This window comes from Nuphar pumila, chromosome 10, assembly GCF_984573655.1.
Source record: "Nuphar pumila chromosome 10, dmNupPumi1.hap1.1, whole genome shotgun sequence".
Classification (NCBI taxonomy): Eukaryota; Viridiplantae; Streptophyta; class Magnoliopsida; order Nymphaeales; family Nymphaeaceae; genus Nuphar; species Nuphar pumila.
Window position 1 is genome coordinate 91,632,815 of NC_143258.1, and position 20,277 is coordinate 91,653,091.

The window sequence follows — 20,277 nt, forward strand, 5'->3', positions numbered from 1 at the left end:
TGTGAAAGCTATTATGCCATAGTTGTAAAAAGAACAGAAGGGCGATGGTAAGGCCTGCCCTGTCGGTGGAAGCATGAGCGACAAGGGTTAAGACCCCTGTCGTACGAAATCTGATGAGTGGCAGGGGTCAAGGCCCTTGCTTATCAGGAAAGTATTAAACGACAAAGCCCAAGACCCCTGCCTGACAAAACAATGAACAGTAGGGCCTTCGGCCCCTGCTTGACAGAACAACGAGCGACTGACAGAACAACGAATGGCAGGGGCCTCGGCCCCTACCTGACAAAAGCAATAAATGGCAGGGGCCTCGGCCCCTGCCTGACAAAACAATGAATGGTTGGGGCCTCGACCCCTGCCTGACAAAACAGAAAACAGCAGGGGCCTTGGCCCCTGCCTGACAAAACAATGAATGGCAGGGGGCTTAGCCCTTGCTTGACGAAATGCCGAATGGCAGGGGCCTCGACCCTTGCCTGACAAAACATCGGTGAATAGGGGGGGGGGGGGGAAGCATGGCAGGGACCGTCGGACCCTTGCCAACCTCTCAACAGTGCAAAGAAAAGAAGTGGGGGAAAGGTGTAACAGGGGGGTCATCGGTCCATGCCGCCCTTCTGGTAGGCACATGGGGAGCGGGAGGGCGCGGTAGGGACCGTCGGCCTCCTGTTGTCCTCCCAGCGAGACAATAGTGGAAGAGGCATGGCGTGGCAAGGAGTCGTTGGCCTCTTGTTGAGCCAACAAAGAGAGGAGAGAAGGAGGGAGGGTGTGGCAGGGTCGTGGGCCTCCTGCCGGACTCCCGACGAGCCAACAGAGAGAGGAAGGAGAACGTGAAGATGGGGGGAGGAAGAGAAGGGGGAAGCATGGCAGGGGACCGACGACCTCCTGCCTGCCTTCCGACAACAAAAGCAGAAGAAGAGGAGAAGGGAAGGGCGTACCTAGGAGAGGATCGACGACGACGTGGTTGTCATGTGCAGGGAACGAGGGAGCTACAGGCGTACCGGTGAGGTGGTCGGCCACGACAACTTTGAGGGTTTCGAGAAGGGGGCACCGACGCGAGGAGAGCAAGGAAGAGGAGGCGAGGAGCGTCGCTGAGAGCCCACCCTCCCCTCTTGTGATGCTCTTAAAGAGCTCGGGGGTGGGGGGAGGGGGCCATATTCGGGGAAACCCTCAAGGGTTTCCCTTGTCCAGTCGAGGGGGTGGGAAAGATGGCATGGGCGGGGTGCGGCGCACATGGGAGAGGGTTTTATTAAAAACCCGACCCTCACCCTTGCGTCGGGTTTTTACAACCTTTATGAATACGAGCCCGGGTCAGGTCCAGACCCAACCCGGGTCAGATATATTTTTTTTTTACGTGGGTTTTGCATTGTATGTTGTGAGTTGTGCTTCTTGAAGTAGGTAACGGTAATATAGGGTTATGGGTTTTGGCCATTTGGTGTGAGATTGTGCATTTCCATGTTCTCATGAATGCTTGAGTTGTTTGGGTTTTAGCCATTTGGTGTAAGATTGTACATTGCCATGTTCTCATGAATGTTTTTCTTTTTCTTTTTTGTGATTTGCTTTTGTTGTTTCCCTGCTATTTGTGTTATTTTTACCATTGGTTTTGATTTGATTGAATCATTTTGGTCATGCCAAATATGATGACAGATGGTCTTAAGCTATTTCTGTTGATTGATTATCTGATTGTTTTAGCTTATACATTTCTCATTTTAAGTTTGTCTTGATGACATTTATCCCAACTTCAGTTGTTTGTGGCAAAATTCCTTCTTCATTCTTCTTTTTTGTTGCAGCATTTGGAATGTAACATGTTCTCAGTTAAAACTTTTGGCTGCATGTGTTTGTTCACTCGTCCAATGGTGGTTGTTATGATTGTCATGTGTCTACTCTTGGGCTATTCTGTCATTAAAAAGATTATGACATATCTTATCATTGGCTTTTCGACATTGTTATGTATTTTGATGAAGTGGTATTTTTTCCCTCTATTTCATGCTCCAAATCCTTTTTGACGTGCATTTTATGGACACGACATATGTGCTTTCATACTGTTCTCAATGAAAAATTTTGAAAATAGCTCTACTGCATATTCTGTGTTTGTATTTATGTGACTTTAGCTTTTGTCTCGAATGCATTGACAGTCCTCTTGACAATCTAAATTCCAAACAGCAGAGCCACATTGAGCTCCAAATAAGGGGTGGAGAAACTGATCAACTCATTTTTTGGGTTTTGACTAATTCATTTTCATGTTGATCAAATGTTAAAAAAATCTTTTTTGTTGGTTGATTGAAACGAGAATACTTGACTCAGTGCCAGTTTCATGTAGAAGTCAACATCTTCAGTGCTAGTTTCATCTATGAACACTTGTAAAAAACTGCTTGACTCACTAAGTTCCTTGGCATAAAACTCCAGATTTAACCTATACCCGACGCAGACCCGACCCACCTCGAGTTGGATGCAGGTTGGCCTGACCCATGAGAAGACTGGACCCACCTCGAGTTGGGTTCAGGTTGGGCTGGGAGGGTTTAACCTATATCCGAACCATTTTATAAGGCATACGTTGGTCATTTACTACAAAAACAGTGCTTTAGAAGGCCTTCTTAACTAATGCACCAAACACCATTAATGTTTAAAAGTCCTTTCAAGTTACAATGTTCAAACAACCACTTCATCCTGCAGATGAACTTCTAAACTGTGTCATCCCTAGAACTCACTTCTACAAAAGTTCATCCTCAGTATGGTGTGCCAAACATGACCTTAGAATACAAGTCATATACAAGTGAGGTCCCCTGCTTGTTTGGTAGGAGCTGTTAGTGAATGTCACCATGTGTTGGGACGTTGCAAGTTCAAAACCCAATGGCACGTTGTGTAACTGGTAGGGGTCTTCCTAACCCCAGTTTGCCTTTCAAAAAAAAAATTTTGTAGCATACACAAGTTCAATGCAGTATTCATTCTCCCAGAGATAAGAGGAGATAAGAGAGCAAATTCACGTACCACCTAAGCAAACCCCACGTCGATAACTACCACCAGCAAGGATGTCAATGCATTGCTTGAACCTTCACCAGACCCGGAATCCAACTCTAAGATGTTGGTACCAAGCTGGATTCGAGTCCGATGGGGCCTACCATAGGAAATACGAAATGCCAGTGCTATAAGGATAACTTGAAAATGGGTCAGACTTGGTTTGGATCTAGTTACAGCTGACCTGATCACATCTAGCATAATTGGATACGAGTCAGATGGGGGAACAACAAAAACCAAATCCAGATCCAACAGCCTTAAAATGTGATATCTACATATATTTTCATAAACGATGCCCAATTCCTCGTACTAATCGGATCCTGCGGGTCCCACTTGGTTTGTTGATTGAATCTCTTTCTTTATTACCAAACCCAGATTCTATTGGATCTGGTATGGGCCGCAGACTGCGTCATGCCACATCTTTTGATACCCCTAACCGCCACTACTGGTGCTGATACATTCGTTAAGCCTGGCTAACTGGTGCCCCCAAACTAAAACTTTCCAACAGAATGCACATAGTTTGTCATCAGAAAGACACAAAAAAAGAATGATCAAGAAACTTGAAATCCTCAGGAGGGTCAGTCAATCAAGAATAAGTTTTCTTTTGAAAGGCAAACTGGGGTTAGGCAGACTCCTACAAGTTATACAACTATACCATTGGGTTTTGAAGCTGCAACATCCCAACACAAGGTGACGTGCACTAGCTGCTCCTACCAGACAAGCAGAGCACAACCCCCCCATTGGTCAATCAAGAAGAAGTTGAAGTCATTGAAGAAAAGAATGGATGCAGGTGATGCACTAGACTACTCATAAGCAGACACTAGAATCAGGAGAAAACAATGCCTTTTTTGTCGCTCCAGCGAAAAGCAACCACACTACATTTTGTACAAAAACTGCACAAGAACAAGGCCCTTTGCTATTATTCATGACCTCTATGTTACAAGGATACCGGTGCGACCCGACGCATGACACGGGTTTTAATTCGCAAGCTTGAAATTTTTGCCAAAAAACATAACATAATTTTTAATCAATAAAAATATTTGCTGATATTTTAATGTTTAAAAAATTCATTTTTATTGAAATGAGATTAAAAAGTGTTAAAAATTATTAGAGCATATAAAATTCACATTCATACGTGTCATGTACAATCATGTCACCCTGGACACACTGCTAAAATGTTGTGTTCCAAAGGGATCTCCACTAGAATCTAACCCCTAGTTAATAAGCTTTTGATTTGTTAGCATATAATTTTAATAAATAGTTGATTTTTTTACTGGTGAGTAATTAGGTCTAAATAGAAGTCATATGACGACCCAAACTGAAACCTGAGCCCCCCCTATGATCCCAACCCATTAACCCATATGGGTTTACCTTTTTAGCCATACCCATATCCAAATCAAGACGGGTCTATTAAAGACTGAACTGATTATTCTCAACCCGGTGCATACCCTAACCCGTTAACCCATATGGGTTCATAGCTAATAAGTGTACCTAAACCCGAATGAGATTGGGTCAGATTTGGGTTTTACTTTTAGACCCAATTCAGAATTGGATCTGATAAGACCCAAACCCGTTACAACTGTAGCCCTGTTTTTTTCAAAAAAAAAATGAAATTACGAATCAAATCTCCATCACATGTCCTCGTGTCAATGTGTGTCTTTGTGACAATCCCAAATCCTCTACCACATGGGTGACCTGGGCAAGTGTCAAGGAGAAATCTACCAAACAACCTTTGCACTTTTTATGTGCACACATTATATGCAGCGTCTCTGCATGGCGGGCATATGCTTGACAGCCAGCCATCTTGGCAATTCTTAAGATGGGTGGTGTCCATTTCAAGAAATGTCGAGATGGATGGTCATCAATAGTGGAGCTGCTTAAAAAGTGAACTCATTTTTTATTGGTTTTCTACGTGTGATGCGAATGTGATAACGGATGTGGGTCCACTCACCCACAAAAGGCATTAATATGCTTGAAGCAATCCATGCAACAGATTTAACTATAAAGCCCATTGGAAATGTATGTAAGAGCCGATTGGCTGGTAAGAGCGGGTGACAGAGGCGGAGACATCTCCACGTCTGGTGTTCGAAACCCACCACCAGTCGTTTCTTGTGAAAAAAAAACAAAGCAGCAGACTCCATGTAAAATGCTGCAGAATTTTATGCTACGTAGCCTGGCAACCGTGGCCGACAAGGCTTAAAGGGGTCCACTCACCTGGTATGGGTTTTGTGTGAACGTCATCAAGTTGATGAGACGTCATGACTTTGAAACCCCAGGGGCGTCCTATATTACAAGGTTGAAGATGGGTATACTTTCTGGTGGGTGAACAGGAAAACCCTTGGTCTAGTGATAGAGGCTTTTCGCTTGGCCTAATTAAAGAAAAAAAAAAACTGTAGCTTAACGAGGCATCCAGCATGACAGGTCTTTGGACTAACCTAAGATTTTTCTATCCATTTTTTTTTTTTATCCAAGGAAAAAAATCTTGCACAATGGCTGACCTGTGGTTGGTAAAACCCTTGAGGTTCTTCCTGCGTACCGAGAAGTACACTCAGCCTTGACCTTGCCGGCTTGTGAGCTCCACGACCACCCTGCCTTACGTAACATCCACATTGGTTGAAATTATTTTCAAAAATAAAATGTGTTACTTAGGTGACAATCATGTAATTTGAAATTACATGTATTAAACAAGAAACTTTCCATATTTTACACGTGTCTCTCTCTCTCTCGGTTTTTTTTTTTATGACAAACTTATCCTTTCTTCTCTCACTTTTTTTTATTTATAACCCGAAGAAACTGCACCCATCTTGATGACCTGGTCACACTGGCTCAGCCTGCCATACCTACTGTCGTCGTGTCAGCATTAAAACTCCGAAGCTAGGATCCCTGCCCCCGAAGCCTATGCTACGTGTTGACTTGCAAATAGGAACGATGCCCAAAAGAATCGAACCTTTACTACCCGTCTAGCAGCCAAGGCCCCACCCCACTATGCCAAACCCCTTGGGTCATCCTTTTTTATTCCTCTTGAAACGCCTAAAATCTCCCCTCCTTGCACACCACTCCCCCTTGCCAAGAATTTCTCAACTTACTTCTACATATGGTTGCTTTTTATGTTAACTTTTTAACCATGGTAAGCATTTTTTTTTTCTTTCTCTCATTAAATTTTTTGTTATAAAGTAAAAGCATGCCATACTTTCTCGTGGTTAGTATGCTCATTTCTTTGTGCTTTTTAAACTTTATATGACATATATCAACCTTTTTTCACCTTTTAATGTGGTAACTAAAAAATATTATTTTTTCTAGTTTTATTAAACGTATAGTAAGCAACATAAAAGAAAGGTTGTATTTGTTTCACTATTGTATGTTTAAACTAAAATAATATATTTTGTTTTAAACATATACATATTTTCATTTTTTATTCATCTATTTGTTATAAAATATTAAATAAAAACATCATTGTATGTTTTAAACTAGAATAATATATTTTGTTTTAATTAAGCATATACATATTTTCATTCTTTATTCATCTATTTATTATAAAATATTAAATAAAAACATCATGTATGTAGTCCCAGATTTGTGGACAGGCCGATTTGATCTGCACTAGACAAAGTATAAGTCTAGATTTGGACCCAACTTTGAGGTGTTACTATTGGATTCAGATCCTGATTTTATCAGGTCTTCTGTTAGGTACAACCAAACCTGGTTTTGATTGTAGATTAGTACAAACCAGAAGATCAGATCGAAGTCAATATATCATTTGGATTTTATGAATCTGACCCGATTAACTAATTGAGCCTTTTTTTTTTACTCGGAGAAACCACCCCAGATGCAGAGACCTAGTCGGGCTGTCTCAACCTGCCGTACTCTACAGTCTCTGTTCATGTCGGCATAAAACTCCGAGGGTTTATCCCTCGATCCCAGGGAGTCATTGGGCCTATTTGATTAAGTCTGAAACCAGATCTTATCATGTCCAATCCTTCGAATCAAGTCACACCTGAACTATTGACAACCCTTTGGTTCATGTACCAATCAGTTCAAGCATAAAATGGGTTTTTGGTTGGGCTTATTTTAGGTGTTGATTACAAAGAACCAGGAAAGTCAGGTTAAACCATTTTAGTTTAGTTATTATATGTTTATTTTTTATATTTATTAATTTTATTTGTTTTTATGATATAAAATTTGACATAAATATTACCTATCTAGAGCCCGGACATATGGACGGGCCCCGCTTATCATTCTAGTATATATATATATATATATATATATATATATATATATATATATATATATATATATATATATATATAAAGACCATAGGGTAATTTAAATAGTAACAGTTTTTGAAAACGTTTAGGAAAAATACTACCTACAGCCAACCTTTAGACCTAATTTCAATAATCAGACACACTTTTCTAAATTGTCTGATATAAGGCCACACTTTTTTCTGAAAACTGTCAAATAGAGGCCTCAGGTTAACCTCCAACATTAGGAAAACATGATTCTTTTGAGTTTTTTTTTATTGCCCTTTGGAGATGACAAGCACCTAAAAAGAGAAGGGCAAATATTTTAGTCATTAGAGGGCATTATTGTTAACTCAATTTAACGAGGTGTAACCTGGTTGGGGATGTAAATGGTTTGGATTCCGGTCAGATCTAGGCATTACCAAGTCGCCTTAATTGGGTTTGGCCTAATCGGATTCAGATAAAAAAAAAGATAAAACCAAACCTGGATCCGACTAGACTAAAACCTGGTATTTACATTTAATCGGATCAGGTTTTTAGCCAGATTTGGGTTTTAGTTGGATTCTGATTCAGGTTTGAATGCAAAACTTAATACCAAACCCAGATCCGATAATTAATCCGGTCTAGATTTGGCTTACCAAAACTGCAGACCCAAGATGTCTCCTTCCCTTGCCTCCGTTGAAAACGAAATAAAAACTGAAATCAAACACAACTAAACAAGTTTTATTTAGTTAGTAGAGAATGAAAACAGAGTGTTCAAGCACGACTAATTCTTGTGATGAGCTCCAGTCGGCATGTTTACAAAAAGAAAAATGCTAGAATTTGTACTTTAAATCTATCAAGCTAACCTCAAAGTGCCTCATTCACAAAACAAATACACAGTTTCAAAGCTGGAAGCAATAGGATTTGATCTCTGAGCTTATTATTTGCAAGCCAAACACTTCAACTGTTTATACTTTATGATATAAAATATAATAAAATATAGTTGTCACTAGTTAACAAGTTTATATGAGCCAAACTCTCGCTGTTGGTGTTCAGCTCAGTTTGTTGAGCCGATTTAATGAATTTGAATGGGTTTTTTTATGTGCTGAACACACATCGAGCCATAAGCAGCTTGTCTCTTTTCCTAGTCTAAATAGTTACTATTAAATTCAAACCTATACTTTTTATTTATTTTTTAGCTGAGGGCTTCAAAAATAAATGGCCCACAAATTTTATGATTCAAAACCTGGTGCATTTTCATCTAGAAAACAAAATCCAAGGTGCAATTCCTAGCAAACATGCTAGGATGCTGAACACATCTATTGAATCAAATTCAGTAGATGTATAACATACCCCCACGATTTCCTTCTCAATGGCTGCAAGCACACCGGGGGTGTGCCGTGTCATAGTCTTGGCAAGATCAAACACGATCGTAAATTTTTAAAAAAATTCCCTCAAAAAAAAAATAATAAAAAATTCATTTTCTCGTGACAAACTTGTTGTCTCATATCTATCTTTTTCTAAATTTATACCAAAGCCTGCTTGGCACTTTCAACAGACGACGGTCAGTGGAGGTACATGCTTGTTTAATGTGAAAGCAGTCAATTTTCACATGAAAATGACCATTTTCTCATGCCTAAAACAAACATAAGAAAATGGTCACCCCCAGTCAATGAGAAATCCTTTCCTCATGGACAATTGTTTCAGAGTGTGACAAAATTTTCATGCCCCAATACTTTGTCACCGGATTTCCAACCCGAATGAAGAAACTACTTGGTGGGCTTGTTTTGTCCTAGTCCCGGGAATGGAAATATATAATTCTTAAGCACAAAAATGATATTATAGCTAAATACTGCACCCAGATCCAACCCAAATATGGACCCCTTACCTGATGCTTTGGCATAAAAAGGACAACTTGGTTTTGACAATACGCTACAACTGGCAACCCGAACCGATCCAGACTTGCAGAAAAAGTTCTCTCATACGAAACAAGTGAGAAAAACGCAGATCTGGTCAAATATTGTACACAAATCCAACCGAGATATGGGTCCCTTAAATGATGCTTTGGCTTAAAAAAGGCCAATTGGGTAATGTTTTATAATGGGTATAACTGGATATGATTCAAACGTGCACAAAAGTTAAAAGTTCTCTTATATCTTTTTCCATATGAAATAAGTTTAAAAAAAGAGAGGTTTCCTGACAACTAAAACAGACAAGAAAATTTGTCATGTGAGATACTTTCCGTATCAAATAATTCTCACGAAGCGACTTATCATGAACAACAAAGAAGCGTGATACAACCGTATCGTACCAGGTATTTGTATTTTGTTGTTTTAATTCCATAAACACGTAAGGGTTGGACTAAACCATAGTCACAAATATCCGGCTATATCTCGGCGTGGTGTTTCTCGCAAAATTATCGGTTTGGTGATAAATCTTGGAAAAATATCGAAACTTAAAAAATAAAAAAATAGCAAAAAATAAGTAAGAAACATTTATGTTTAGACAAAAAGTACAAAAATGATAAAAGAAATAAGTAAAAATATGTAAAAGAAGAAGAAAAGCATATTTAAAATAAAAAATAAAACTAATTGATAATATTGCCATAATATCGTGATATTAATGCGATAATATCATGATATATATTAATTTCTGATATTTTACCTTTAATATCATTTTCATCATATCATGATAATATCCTGATATTTTCAAAATAGCACTCTTAAAAAAACATCCGTGTCGTACCAGACAAAATCACGGGCTCTCGCGCGTATTCATCAAGCTCACATCCGTGCATGTCATCGGTATGGTTAAATTAAAAAAGAAAAAGCCAAAAATTTCTTATATTGCAATGTCACAAACATACTAGTATGAAAGGTATAGCTAAACAATAAATAAACAAAAGGAAGGTAATTCCAAATTGGTTCTGTGTGACCTTTCGAATGGCATTTTTTGTTATAGGCTTTTGGAAATGTAACTATAAATTTGCCTCGACATATGCGTATTTTTTTCTTAAAAAGTAGTCTTACTTGACACTTATTTAATTAACAAAAAAAATTTCTCCGTTAATTTTAATAAATTAAAATATTAAAACGCATTCAATACGACATAAAAACGAAGCCCTTAAGTGCCAGATCTCCATCAGCGTGTCGAATCGTATCCGACTCGTACAACCCATGAGACGGGTTCTACAAAACGTGTCACTGTACGGTTATTTCGCGCGCGCGAGAGAGAGAGAGGAAAGAAAAAAACATAAAAAAAAGAAAAAAAGGAAAAGCGTCGGAGGGAAACGAATCTCTGCTGCGCTACCCTCTTCCCCTCTTCACATCGCTCCCCGAAGCCACCCTAAACGAAGAGAGAGAGAGAGAGAGAGAGAGAGAGAGAGAGAGAGAGAGAGAGAGGAACGACCACTTTTCCTCATTCCTTGCTTCGTCGCTCCAAAAGCCGAAAGTGAAGCTCCTACCAATCGCCTCATCAGCAGCAGCACCAAAGGCATTAAAGAAAAGAAGAAAAAAGCAAAAGAGAACAAAAGCAAAATACAGTGGTGGAGTGGTGTGCCAACTGCGGAAGCAATTCGCGCATCTCGACAGCTCCTTCCCCTCCCCCCCCTATTCTGCTTTTGCTCATTTGTTTATATAATCCCGAAGATGGGAAGGGAGTCCCTCTGCGTTTCGTCGTACTGGCAGTGGCTTCGCAGATGGCGAGCAGCAGTGGCACCAAGAACTCCGAAGGTCGCCTGCCAGGCTCCCTCTCCCAGAATCTCTCGAGGACCCAGACCTTCGTCGTCGGCGAGGCCCCTGAGGACGAGCACGGTGCCATCAACGCCGAGCGCGTCCCGTCGACCCTCGCTAAGAAGATCGGCCCCATCCTCCGCGTCGCCGATGAGATCCAGGATCAGAACCCTACGGCCGCTTATCTCTGTAAGTCGAATTTCGATCCTTTCTACCGGTACTCCGTCTTCCTCATTTCCTTTTCCTAATTTCTTGGGTTTCTTTTCCAAATTCGTCCCCGCCAATCCCACATTAGGTCCCACCTTATACCTAACCCTAAAATGGTGGCCATCAGGCCGGCCTGGTCAACGGCCAGTTTGGGCCGGCCCGTTGGGAAAACCCTGCCCCACGGCCTACCCGTTACGCCGATGGACCTATTATATAATATATATTATATTATATTATACATAAAATATAACATATATTATGTTATATATATAATAACGAGCTGGACAAACCAACCGGGTCAGAGGCCCGATTCGGGCGGAGACAGTGGCTAAATAGACTGGCCTAGCCTCTGCCAAATGCACAACTCCCGTTAAAGCAGGTGACAAAACCTGTTTATGCGCAGTGAACTGACGCTTTTGCCCATGTGAGAGGGACGAATTAGGTAAAATATGATAAGGCAAGGACTGTTTTGGAAAGGCAGTAAGAAACAGTTTGTTTTAGTTTTTTATTGTAAAAACCGTTCTGGCACATGGAAATGACTATTTTGCCCACGAATGGAGGACGATTTAAGAAAAAAACATAAGGTAAGGACTATTTTGGAATACTCTTTAAGAAAGTCTGATTTTGTGTGTTTTGGCTTTAACATTTACAAAATGACACAACTACCATCATTTTTGTGGAGATTACGTGGGGGCTTAATGTGTCGGGCGTTGCCTAACCCCAGCTTGCCTATCCAAAAAAAAAAAAAAAGTGTCGGGCTTGTATCGGGTACTCAACCCGATTCGAACCTGATTTCTTGAGTATGGGCATGAAAAGCGCTGGCCCGAATGATATTCGAGCCTAGAATCCGACCCGACTAATATGCGGGCCAGGTTTGGACATGTTTTTTGCCAGCATCTGACCCAACCTTGTTTTTTTTTTTCGGATACCTGACCCAATCTGAGTATTTTTAATAAAATAAATCTCTGAAATTATGCAGGTCCAGGTTTGGATTCCATTTTCGTGACCTAGCAAAACCCAAACTCAAATCTGAAAATTTGTTATTTGGTAAGGGCTGAGTACCCGACCCATTGGCAGACCTACAATTAGGTTCTAATTTTGGGAAAATTACAAATTTTTTCTATTTACCACTTAATTAATTTAACTTTTTAGGTGGTGTCATGTTTAGAGATGTACACAAGTTGTCTTTACAACCTTTACTTCCTTCTTATAAAGAAAAAGTTATTTTAACAAGACCCAAACTGAGCACATCAGTCCAAGTTACAAGACCCAAACTGAGCAAATCAGTCCATGTTAAGGCCTATCCCTTACCCATCTCTATTTGACGTTAGGGCTGTGCATGGATCGCATTGGGTTAGATTTGGTGGATCCAATCTTTCATTGAATGTAGGTTACTTTCAAATTATGGGCAAATCTAAGCTGTCATTAGCCAACATATCTATGAAAATTAAGGACTTGTGATGTGCAAATGGTTGTTATATCAACAAAAGTATTAAAAGGAGAGAGTATCTAACTTAGTAGCTACAACAGAGTGATAATCATACAGAATATATAGATGCAGGGCATGACTGAAATATTCAGAAGAGAGCCCATGTTACAAGATGATAAATGGATATGATTTAGAAGCATAATGCTGCCTACAGACTGGCATGTAAACATCGGCCCCACCAATCAGTTGAGGCTGTGTCTCTCCACTTTTCTGAAGGATGAATGAAGCATGCCTTCCACACAGTTCGCAGCGAGCCTTCATGGTCATTGTTTCAGCTAGAGGCACAATAGTAGCACCAATGTTACTCAAGTTGTTAAGGGGAAAACAAATAAAAAAAATCTAAAATAGAAGACCCCAAAGCAAATCACGACCCCAAATAAAGAACTCCGATTCAAATTGAAACCCTATATCAAATCAAAACCCTAAACTAAGTGCCCCAAACAAATCACAACCCTAAATTAAGAACCTCATATCAAACCAAAACCCTAAATAACGAACCCAAAATCGAAACAAAATCCTAATGAGGATCAAAACCTTAAATGAAACCCTATACTAAGCTCGAAACCAAGAGACCCAAACAAATTAAAACCCTTAAATTAAGATCCCCATATCAAACCACAACCCTAAATAAAAAAACAAAAATCAAGAAAAACCTTAAATGAGGGACCCAAATCCTAATAAACATCAAATCAAAACCTCAAATGAAAACCCTTAAAAGTTAAAACTCACCTTACCAAGCGGAAGGAAGGATTTGGAGGTATAAGTGGGCACGAATTTGGAAAAAACCCTAATTTCTTTGTTTAAGAAAAGAATTGTTGGAGGAATAGAAGAGCGAAAAGGCCCCATGAATTATCCATAACATTTGAATTGGAACTTGTGGATTGATTTATGTTAGTTGAAGTGCTCTTGAAATGGTAGTGAAAATGATCTATGCTAACGGATGCAAGGAAAACTTCAGCTTCTTACTCGTCTAAAACGTTTGTGCATCACGAATCGTTTGAACAGTGTATAGCAAATTTCGATACTTTTCATGTCTTTATAAGTTTCATGAACCATGAAATTTAGCGCTTGCTTTAAGAATGAGATCTGTAGTTTGATCAACGGAACAATTATCGCAAATGGTGGATAGGTTTTGCCTAATTAACTGTGGCAACCCAGCGCAATTGAATTGCAGGTGGTTTGAACCGTAGGTGTGTGTTTTCTCTCTCTCAAAAAAAAAACCGTAGGTGTGTGTATGCATCATTCTTCTGTCAAGAAGAACCGGCGGCATGTGCGAGATCTTTGATATATGTTCTTAGGTAACAGAAAAAGGATCCGGTGTTTCTCGTAGTTTGTTGTTCCAGCTTGTAATTCTGGTATCAACTACTCAGCTGCGAGTGGCAACTCGTGGTCGTAGCCTTTGTATATTTGTAATAACAAAACTACTTGAAATATGAATTCATGGTGTTGACCTCATACATTTACATGCTTCAGATTGTCAATTGTATGCTTAGACATATCATCAGATCAACTTTCTCCACTTGTTTACGTGAATTTCATGGCTAATTAGCTATCATTCAAAAAAATTAACATGTAGTACAACAACTGTATTATCGATGTTGACAAGAAAAAAAGCAAAAATGACAGGAATAACCATTGTAATCGCTATTGTAATTAGTATTTTTGATAACAAACCTTGCCAGGTTCTTTACTGGTTTAGTTGTGCTAAGCTTGTTATATTCTTCTTTACCCATCTCCTTCCAATCTTTCTATTTTGCTCATATGTTAATTTCCTAGTATTATTGTTGATCAACATTTTGGGAAATTCATCATTTGCTTCAAGATGCCAGAGGAAATGCTATGGGAAATGGAGGGAGCAAGGTGTCTTTTTTTTTCAGGTTCATGTCAAATGGGAAGTGGGAAAAGAATCAGAAAACAAACTGAGCTTAGAAGCCTACAATGCTTTCCGTAACTTGTTTCAACTTTGTCCTTTGGCAGAACTACGGTTTATATATACAGCAACAATATATCGCTGCAAATACAAGGATAATATGTATGAAAGATTATATGTTTGCTAGCCTAATATCCATGGTTACAACTAAGGATTCTAACAAAATTTCTGAATGCATTGATCATTTACATGATTTTACATTTTGCAACAGTACAATCACATGATTTTACAACAGTCAAATTAGTATTCTATACGGATTATTTTCGCTTAAGGCATTTTGTATTTGCTGTCCTATTTTCTATTATGTTAAACAAATTATCACATCAAACTAATTAAAATTCAATAGCATGATCGTCCTAAGTATGGGATTCAAGCTGCAGCACTTTACGTACCTTTTAAGTGATTTACAGAAAAGTACTTTTCAAGCTTGTTGGCTAAAGGTAGGTATGTTTTTTACATTTGCCATCAACATTGTGTCATGAAGTCATCATCTTCACTAAGGAAGATATTGTATTTTGGCATCACCTTATAGTAATTCATGTCGAGGGAATGGGCCACTATTTCTGTGGTAAATAAACACTTCTTTCGTAATCAGAATTGTTTCAGTTGTTTGTATGCTTATCAGAACACTAGCAAGTTTTAGTTTTGTTAATCTCACATAATGCTGAGGAGACCATCTTTCCCAAGGTCGTTTTTATGCATTTGAGATGGCACATAAGTTGGACAAGACTTCAGATGGACGAGGAGTTCGCCAATTCAAGACAGAGCTTCTACACAAGCTGGAAAATGTGAGTTTGATGTTCTCATTAAAAGACAGTTTTACTGCTTGATTTGCTACTCATTTTAGAATTTCATATTGACTTCTAAGGCATACAAATAACCTGTAAGGTGGTCTTTTTGCTAGTATATTCCTCAATTCTCCCTTTGATTTTGGTTAGATATTATATCATCACCCATCTATGTAGAGCTTTGTGTACTAAAACTAGACACTGATTACATGCTTAATGTATTTGGGAATATCCTTTACAATTTGTTGAGCTGCTCAATTGTTGCAAGCTCTTGAGTTAGCAAGATCAGTTGCACCATGTTGCTTTGCCTAAAAGAAACATAAAAACCTTAGCGAATGGATCAATTCTTGGACAGCAACAGGTTTTGGCCCAAAAGAAACACCAGAAACACAAGAAACACAAGAAACAAGGGTTTTTCTTGCTTATTTTCTCTGTCACATGGATACGGCTGCCAATAAGGGAATACAGCCTTTTTTATGATGTTTCCAATATAACTTGTACATAAGGGGATACTGAATGGAGTTAAAATGCAGTATCCATGTGTCATAGCTTTTCTTTTGGGACTGGCTTTATGCAACATTTCTTGGACAGCTATTTATTTATTTTTGTGAAAATATTTTGTGGTCAGAACATGAAACACTTGTTAACCTTAATGTTCTATTGTGCAAGAAATAAAGAAAAGGTCTAATAACATCTAGTAGAATCTCATCTTCAACTCTCATCTTGGCATTAACTACTTCTGGTGTGCCAACATGTTTATCATTTGTGATTCCCGAGTGAACAACAATATCAGCTACAAACTTTATTTAAGACAAAATGTATCCTCTTGGCGAGTATGCTACTTCAATACCTAAGAAATAATTGAAAAAATTAAGGTCATATCAAAAATTTCTTTAAGCATAAATTTGATTTCATCAGCTCCTTTGGTAGTACTTCTAATGATGATCATATCATCGACATATAAGAGTAGTATAACAAAAGTGAAACTTGTAGATCTTACAAAAAGAGTAGTGTCCATATAACATGATCTAAAACCAAGATCCAACATAGTTCTACTGAACCTATCATATCATGCATTTTCGGCTTGTTTAAGCTCATACAAGGTTTTGCGAAGACGAAGAACCATACCCTTCTCAATGTTCAGACCGAGAAGAGAATTCATATATACTTCACTCAAATTTTCATTTAGGAAGATATTTTTAACATTTAATTGGTATATAGGTCAATTCCTAATGGATGTTACTGCAATGAGAGTCCTAACAATGGTCATACGAGCGAATGGAGCAAAGGTTTTTTCATGATCTTTACCATATTCTTGAGAATATCATTTTGCAACTAGGTTAACTTTGTATCTTTTTAATGATCTATCATTTTTGGTTTTTATTTTAAATACCCACCTACGTCCTATAATCTTTTTTCTCTTTTCTTGAGTTTTAGCTTTATCTAGGGCCTCTAATTCTAAGTTAGGCTTCAACTCATTCTTTTATATCTTTGGACTCACTATTATTTGAAGGTTCATGATATGAATATATAGCTATAAGACAAGATCTCTAATTAGGTGAAAAGAACTCATAGGAGATAAACCTATTCGGGGTTCTAGAGACATGTTCGGATCTCCTAAGACTAAGTTCTTCTATTTCAAGGGATCAATTATATTTATCAAAAGCACATGGATGATCTCCACCGTCACGTCAAGAATAACATTGAAATTCTTGATTAGGTTCACTATCGACAAGTGACTTGTGAATGGGTTATACATTATCATCAATATCGAAGTATTATCATCAACATTCTCACTAGAATCATAATCCACAATTTTATCATTATGTTTAGGTAATAAATCAAACAAGAAAGCATACTCAAGATCTTCCTTGGATTCTTGAACATCAAATCTTTTTTTCTTTTTCAAGAAATATAACATTCCTAGAAACATAGAGCTTATCATTTTTCAAATCGTATTGCATGGCGATGAAGTTTGTAAAAACATCGAGCATTCATTGGCAGAAAATGCCAAATCTCTCACAGCGGTCTGCTACTGATTTGCCATTTTCATCTAGCATTAATACATCTGAGAGCTTTCACTATGTCCCATGCTGCGCTCTGCTTAACATGTAGGTAGGCAGAGGCCTGGAATCCGAAGAACCCTCAAGCGACTAGAACTGCATCCATGCACCTGCATTGCCAAATGTTGCATCATTCCATGCAGTACAGGCACCATGCCAATGATGATCATTTTTTTCTGGGCCCATAAATAATCTACACTGCAACTGCCATTTGGTTTTATGCCTGGAAGATCTACTATGGAAGCTATACATCTTCTTAGACAACTTATTGAGAGAAATAGAGAGAGGAACAAAGATTTGCATATGGTTTTTATTGATTTGGAGAAGGCTTACGATAGAGTACCTAGGGACGTTCTCTGGTGGACAATGATGAAGAAAGGTGTTTCTCTCAAGTACATTAGTATAATTAAAGATATGTATGAAGGAGTAGTAACCAATGTCCGCACTTGTGGAGGGGTGACAACCAATTTTCCTATAACGGTTGGGTTACATCAAGGATCTGCTTTAAGCCCTTTCCTATTTGCTATTGTGATGGATGAGCTTACGAGATCAATTCAAGAAAATGTGTCGTGGTGTATGTTGTTTGCTGATAATATTGTTTTGATTGATGAGTCTAGAGCTGGGGTTAATGCTAAGTTAGAATTATGGAGACAGACATTGGAAGCAAGAGGTTTTAAGTTGAGTAAGACAGAATACATGGAATGTCGATTTAGTAAGCAACAAAATAGAGATGCGAGTGTAGTGAAGCTTGGTGAGCAAGAAATACCGGTGGATGATTCTTTCAAATATTTGGGATCTATCATTCAAAAGTATGGAGAAATTGATGGAGATGTAAATCATAGGATAAAGGTTGGGTGGATGAAATGGAAGAGTGCAACTGGAGTGTTGTGCGATTGTAGAATGCCATTGCGGTTGAAGGGAAAGTTTTATAGGACGACTATTAGGCCCGCTTTACTATATGGTACGGAATGTTGGGCTGCCAAGAGACATCATATTCAAAAAATGAGTGTAGCTGAGATGCGTATGCTGAGATGGATGTGTGGAAATACAATAAAAGATAAGATTCGGAACGAGGAGATACGTAAGAAGGTAGGCGTTGCACCCATTGAAAATAAGATGAGAGAGAATCGTTTACGGTGGTTTGGACATATTCGACGAAGGTCTAATGATGCTCCAGTTAGAAGGATGGAGAAATGGGAAAATATATTAGTTAAAAGAGGTCGGGGTAGGCCTAGGAAGACATGGATGGAGGTGATAGGAAAGGATATGAATGCTTTGAACCTCACCGAGGACATGGCATTGGATAGAAATGAATGGAGGAGAAGGATTCATGTGGAAGACCCAGAATGATTTTCTTTGTTGGTTCATATCGCCGACCCCAATTGTTTTGGGATGAAGGCGTAGTTGTTGTTGTTGTTGTTGTTGCAACTGCCATTTAGATTGCAAGCCATCTCTCTCTCTCTCTCTTGTTTGCCGTCCCTGTTTTCCAACACATTTCTTGTTTTTGTTTCTCTTCCTAACCTTGGTCCCATCACTTGATCCACAATTGTTGTGCTAGATTCTTGTCAGCAGTAATCTTTATCTTTCCAGTCATTATTTCTTGCATAATAGTAATCCCATAGTCATATATTGTAATGAAGTGCCGGATGAAGTCTCCAAGAGCAAAACAAGAGAGCACGCACATACACAAATAGCCACTAATGGGCAAAAGAACAACACAACCACTTAAAGTGGTAAGGCACCCAAAAGAAGAGGAAAAATATATATTCCACTCAAAAGGCTTCAAAGAAGCATACTTTACAATGGGGAGAAACCCCTTTATTTATAGACAAAAGAGGAGGCCTTGGAAGGGCTCCTAGAGGGACGTTGGAGCCCTTCCAACGGTCATAAATATGACCGTTGGATGCTCCAACGTCCCCCTAGGTGGGGCCCATTCCAAGGAGGAAAAGGAAAAGAATAAAGAAAATAAAAAAGAAAGAAAAAAAGGAAATAAAAGAAAAGGAGAAAAAAATACAATATGCGATAAGAAGTAAAAAGACTGTTTTACCCCTATATGGGTCTATTTACAAAAGATATAAATATATATATATTTATATATGTAGATAGACACATAGACATATATATAATTAATATATATATGTGTATGTGTCGAGATCTATATATATAAATATATATATGTACAATATATTTTAACACCCCCCCTCAAACACACGGTGAGATCACCGAGAGTTTGCTAAGGAGAAAGAAGAAACGAGGCGATGGCAAAGCTTTGGTGAAGAAGTCCGCCAACTGGTACTCGGTTGGAACATAAGGCAATTGAATGGTGCCTCGTAGGAACTCATCACGAACATAATGGCAATCCATCTCAATGTGCTTTGTTCTTTCATGAAAGGTGTGATTGCTGGCAATGTAGATAGAGCTCTTGTTGTCGCAGCACAGCTTTGAGGGAGTTGAGAATGAGACTCCCATATCTTTAAGCAAACTTCTTAACCATACGATCTCCGTGGTGGTAGTGGCCATCGCACGATACTCTGCTTTAGTAGAAGAGAGTGAAACTTTCTGTTGCTTATTACACCTCCAAGAGATAAGTGACTCTCCAAGAAACACACAATACCCTGTGGTAGAAATACGATCATCGGGGTTACCACCCCAATCAGAGTCAGTATAAGCAAGTAAAGTAAGAGGTGAAGAAGAGGGTAAGAATAATCCTTTTGTTATGGTGCCTTTCAGATATCTGATAATTCTCATGACAGCAGCCATGTGAATGGTGGAGGGAGCAGTCTGAAATTGACTTGCACTATGAACTGCATGAGAAATATCGGGCCTAGTGATGGATAAGTATG

At 38.8% G+C, this 20,277-nt stretch overlaps 1 protein-coding gene across 1 annotated transcript in view; it reads left to right on the top strand.

Annotated features, from left to right (window-relative positions):
- Positions 1-10,697: 10,697 nt before the first annotated feature.
- Positions 10,698-20,277, top strand: part of LOC149827350 (callose synthase 7-like) — a 131,287-nt gene continuing 121,707 nt past the window's right edge. Inside the window, 2 exon segments of the mRNA XM_090019298.1 lie at positions 10,698-11,146; positions 15,271-15,371. Coding sequence (XP_089875424.1) covers positions 10,924-11,146; positions 15,271-15,371 — 324 coding nt within the window. The 5' untranslated portion in view covers positions 10,698-10,923.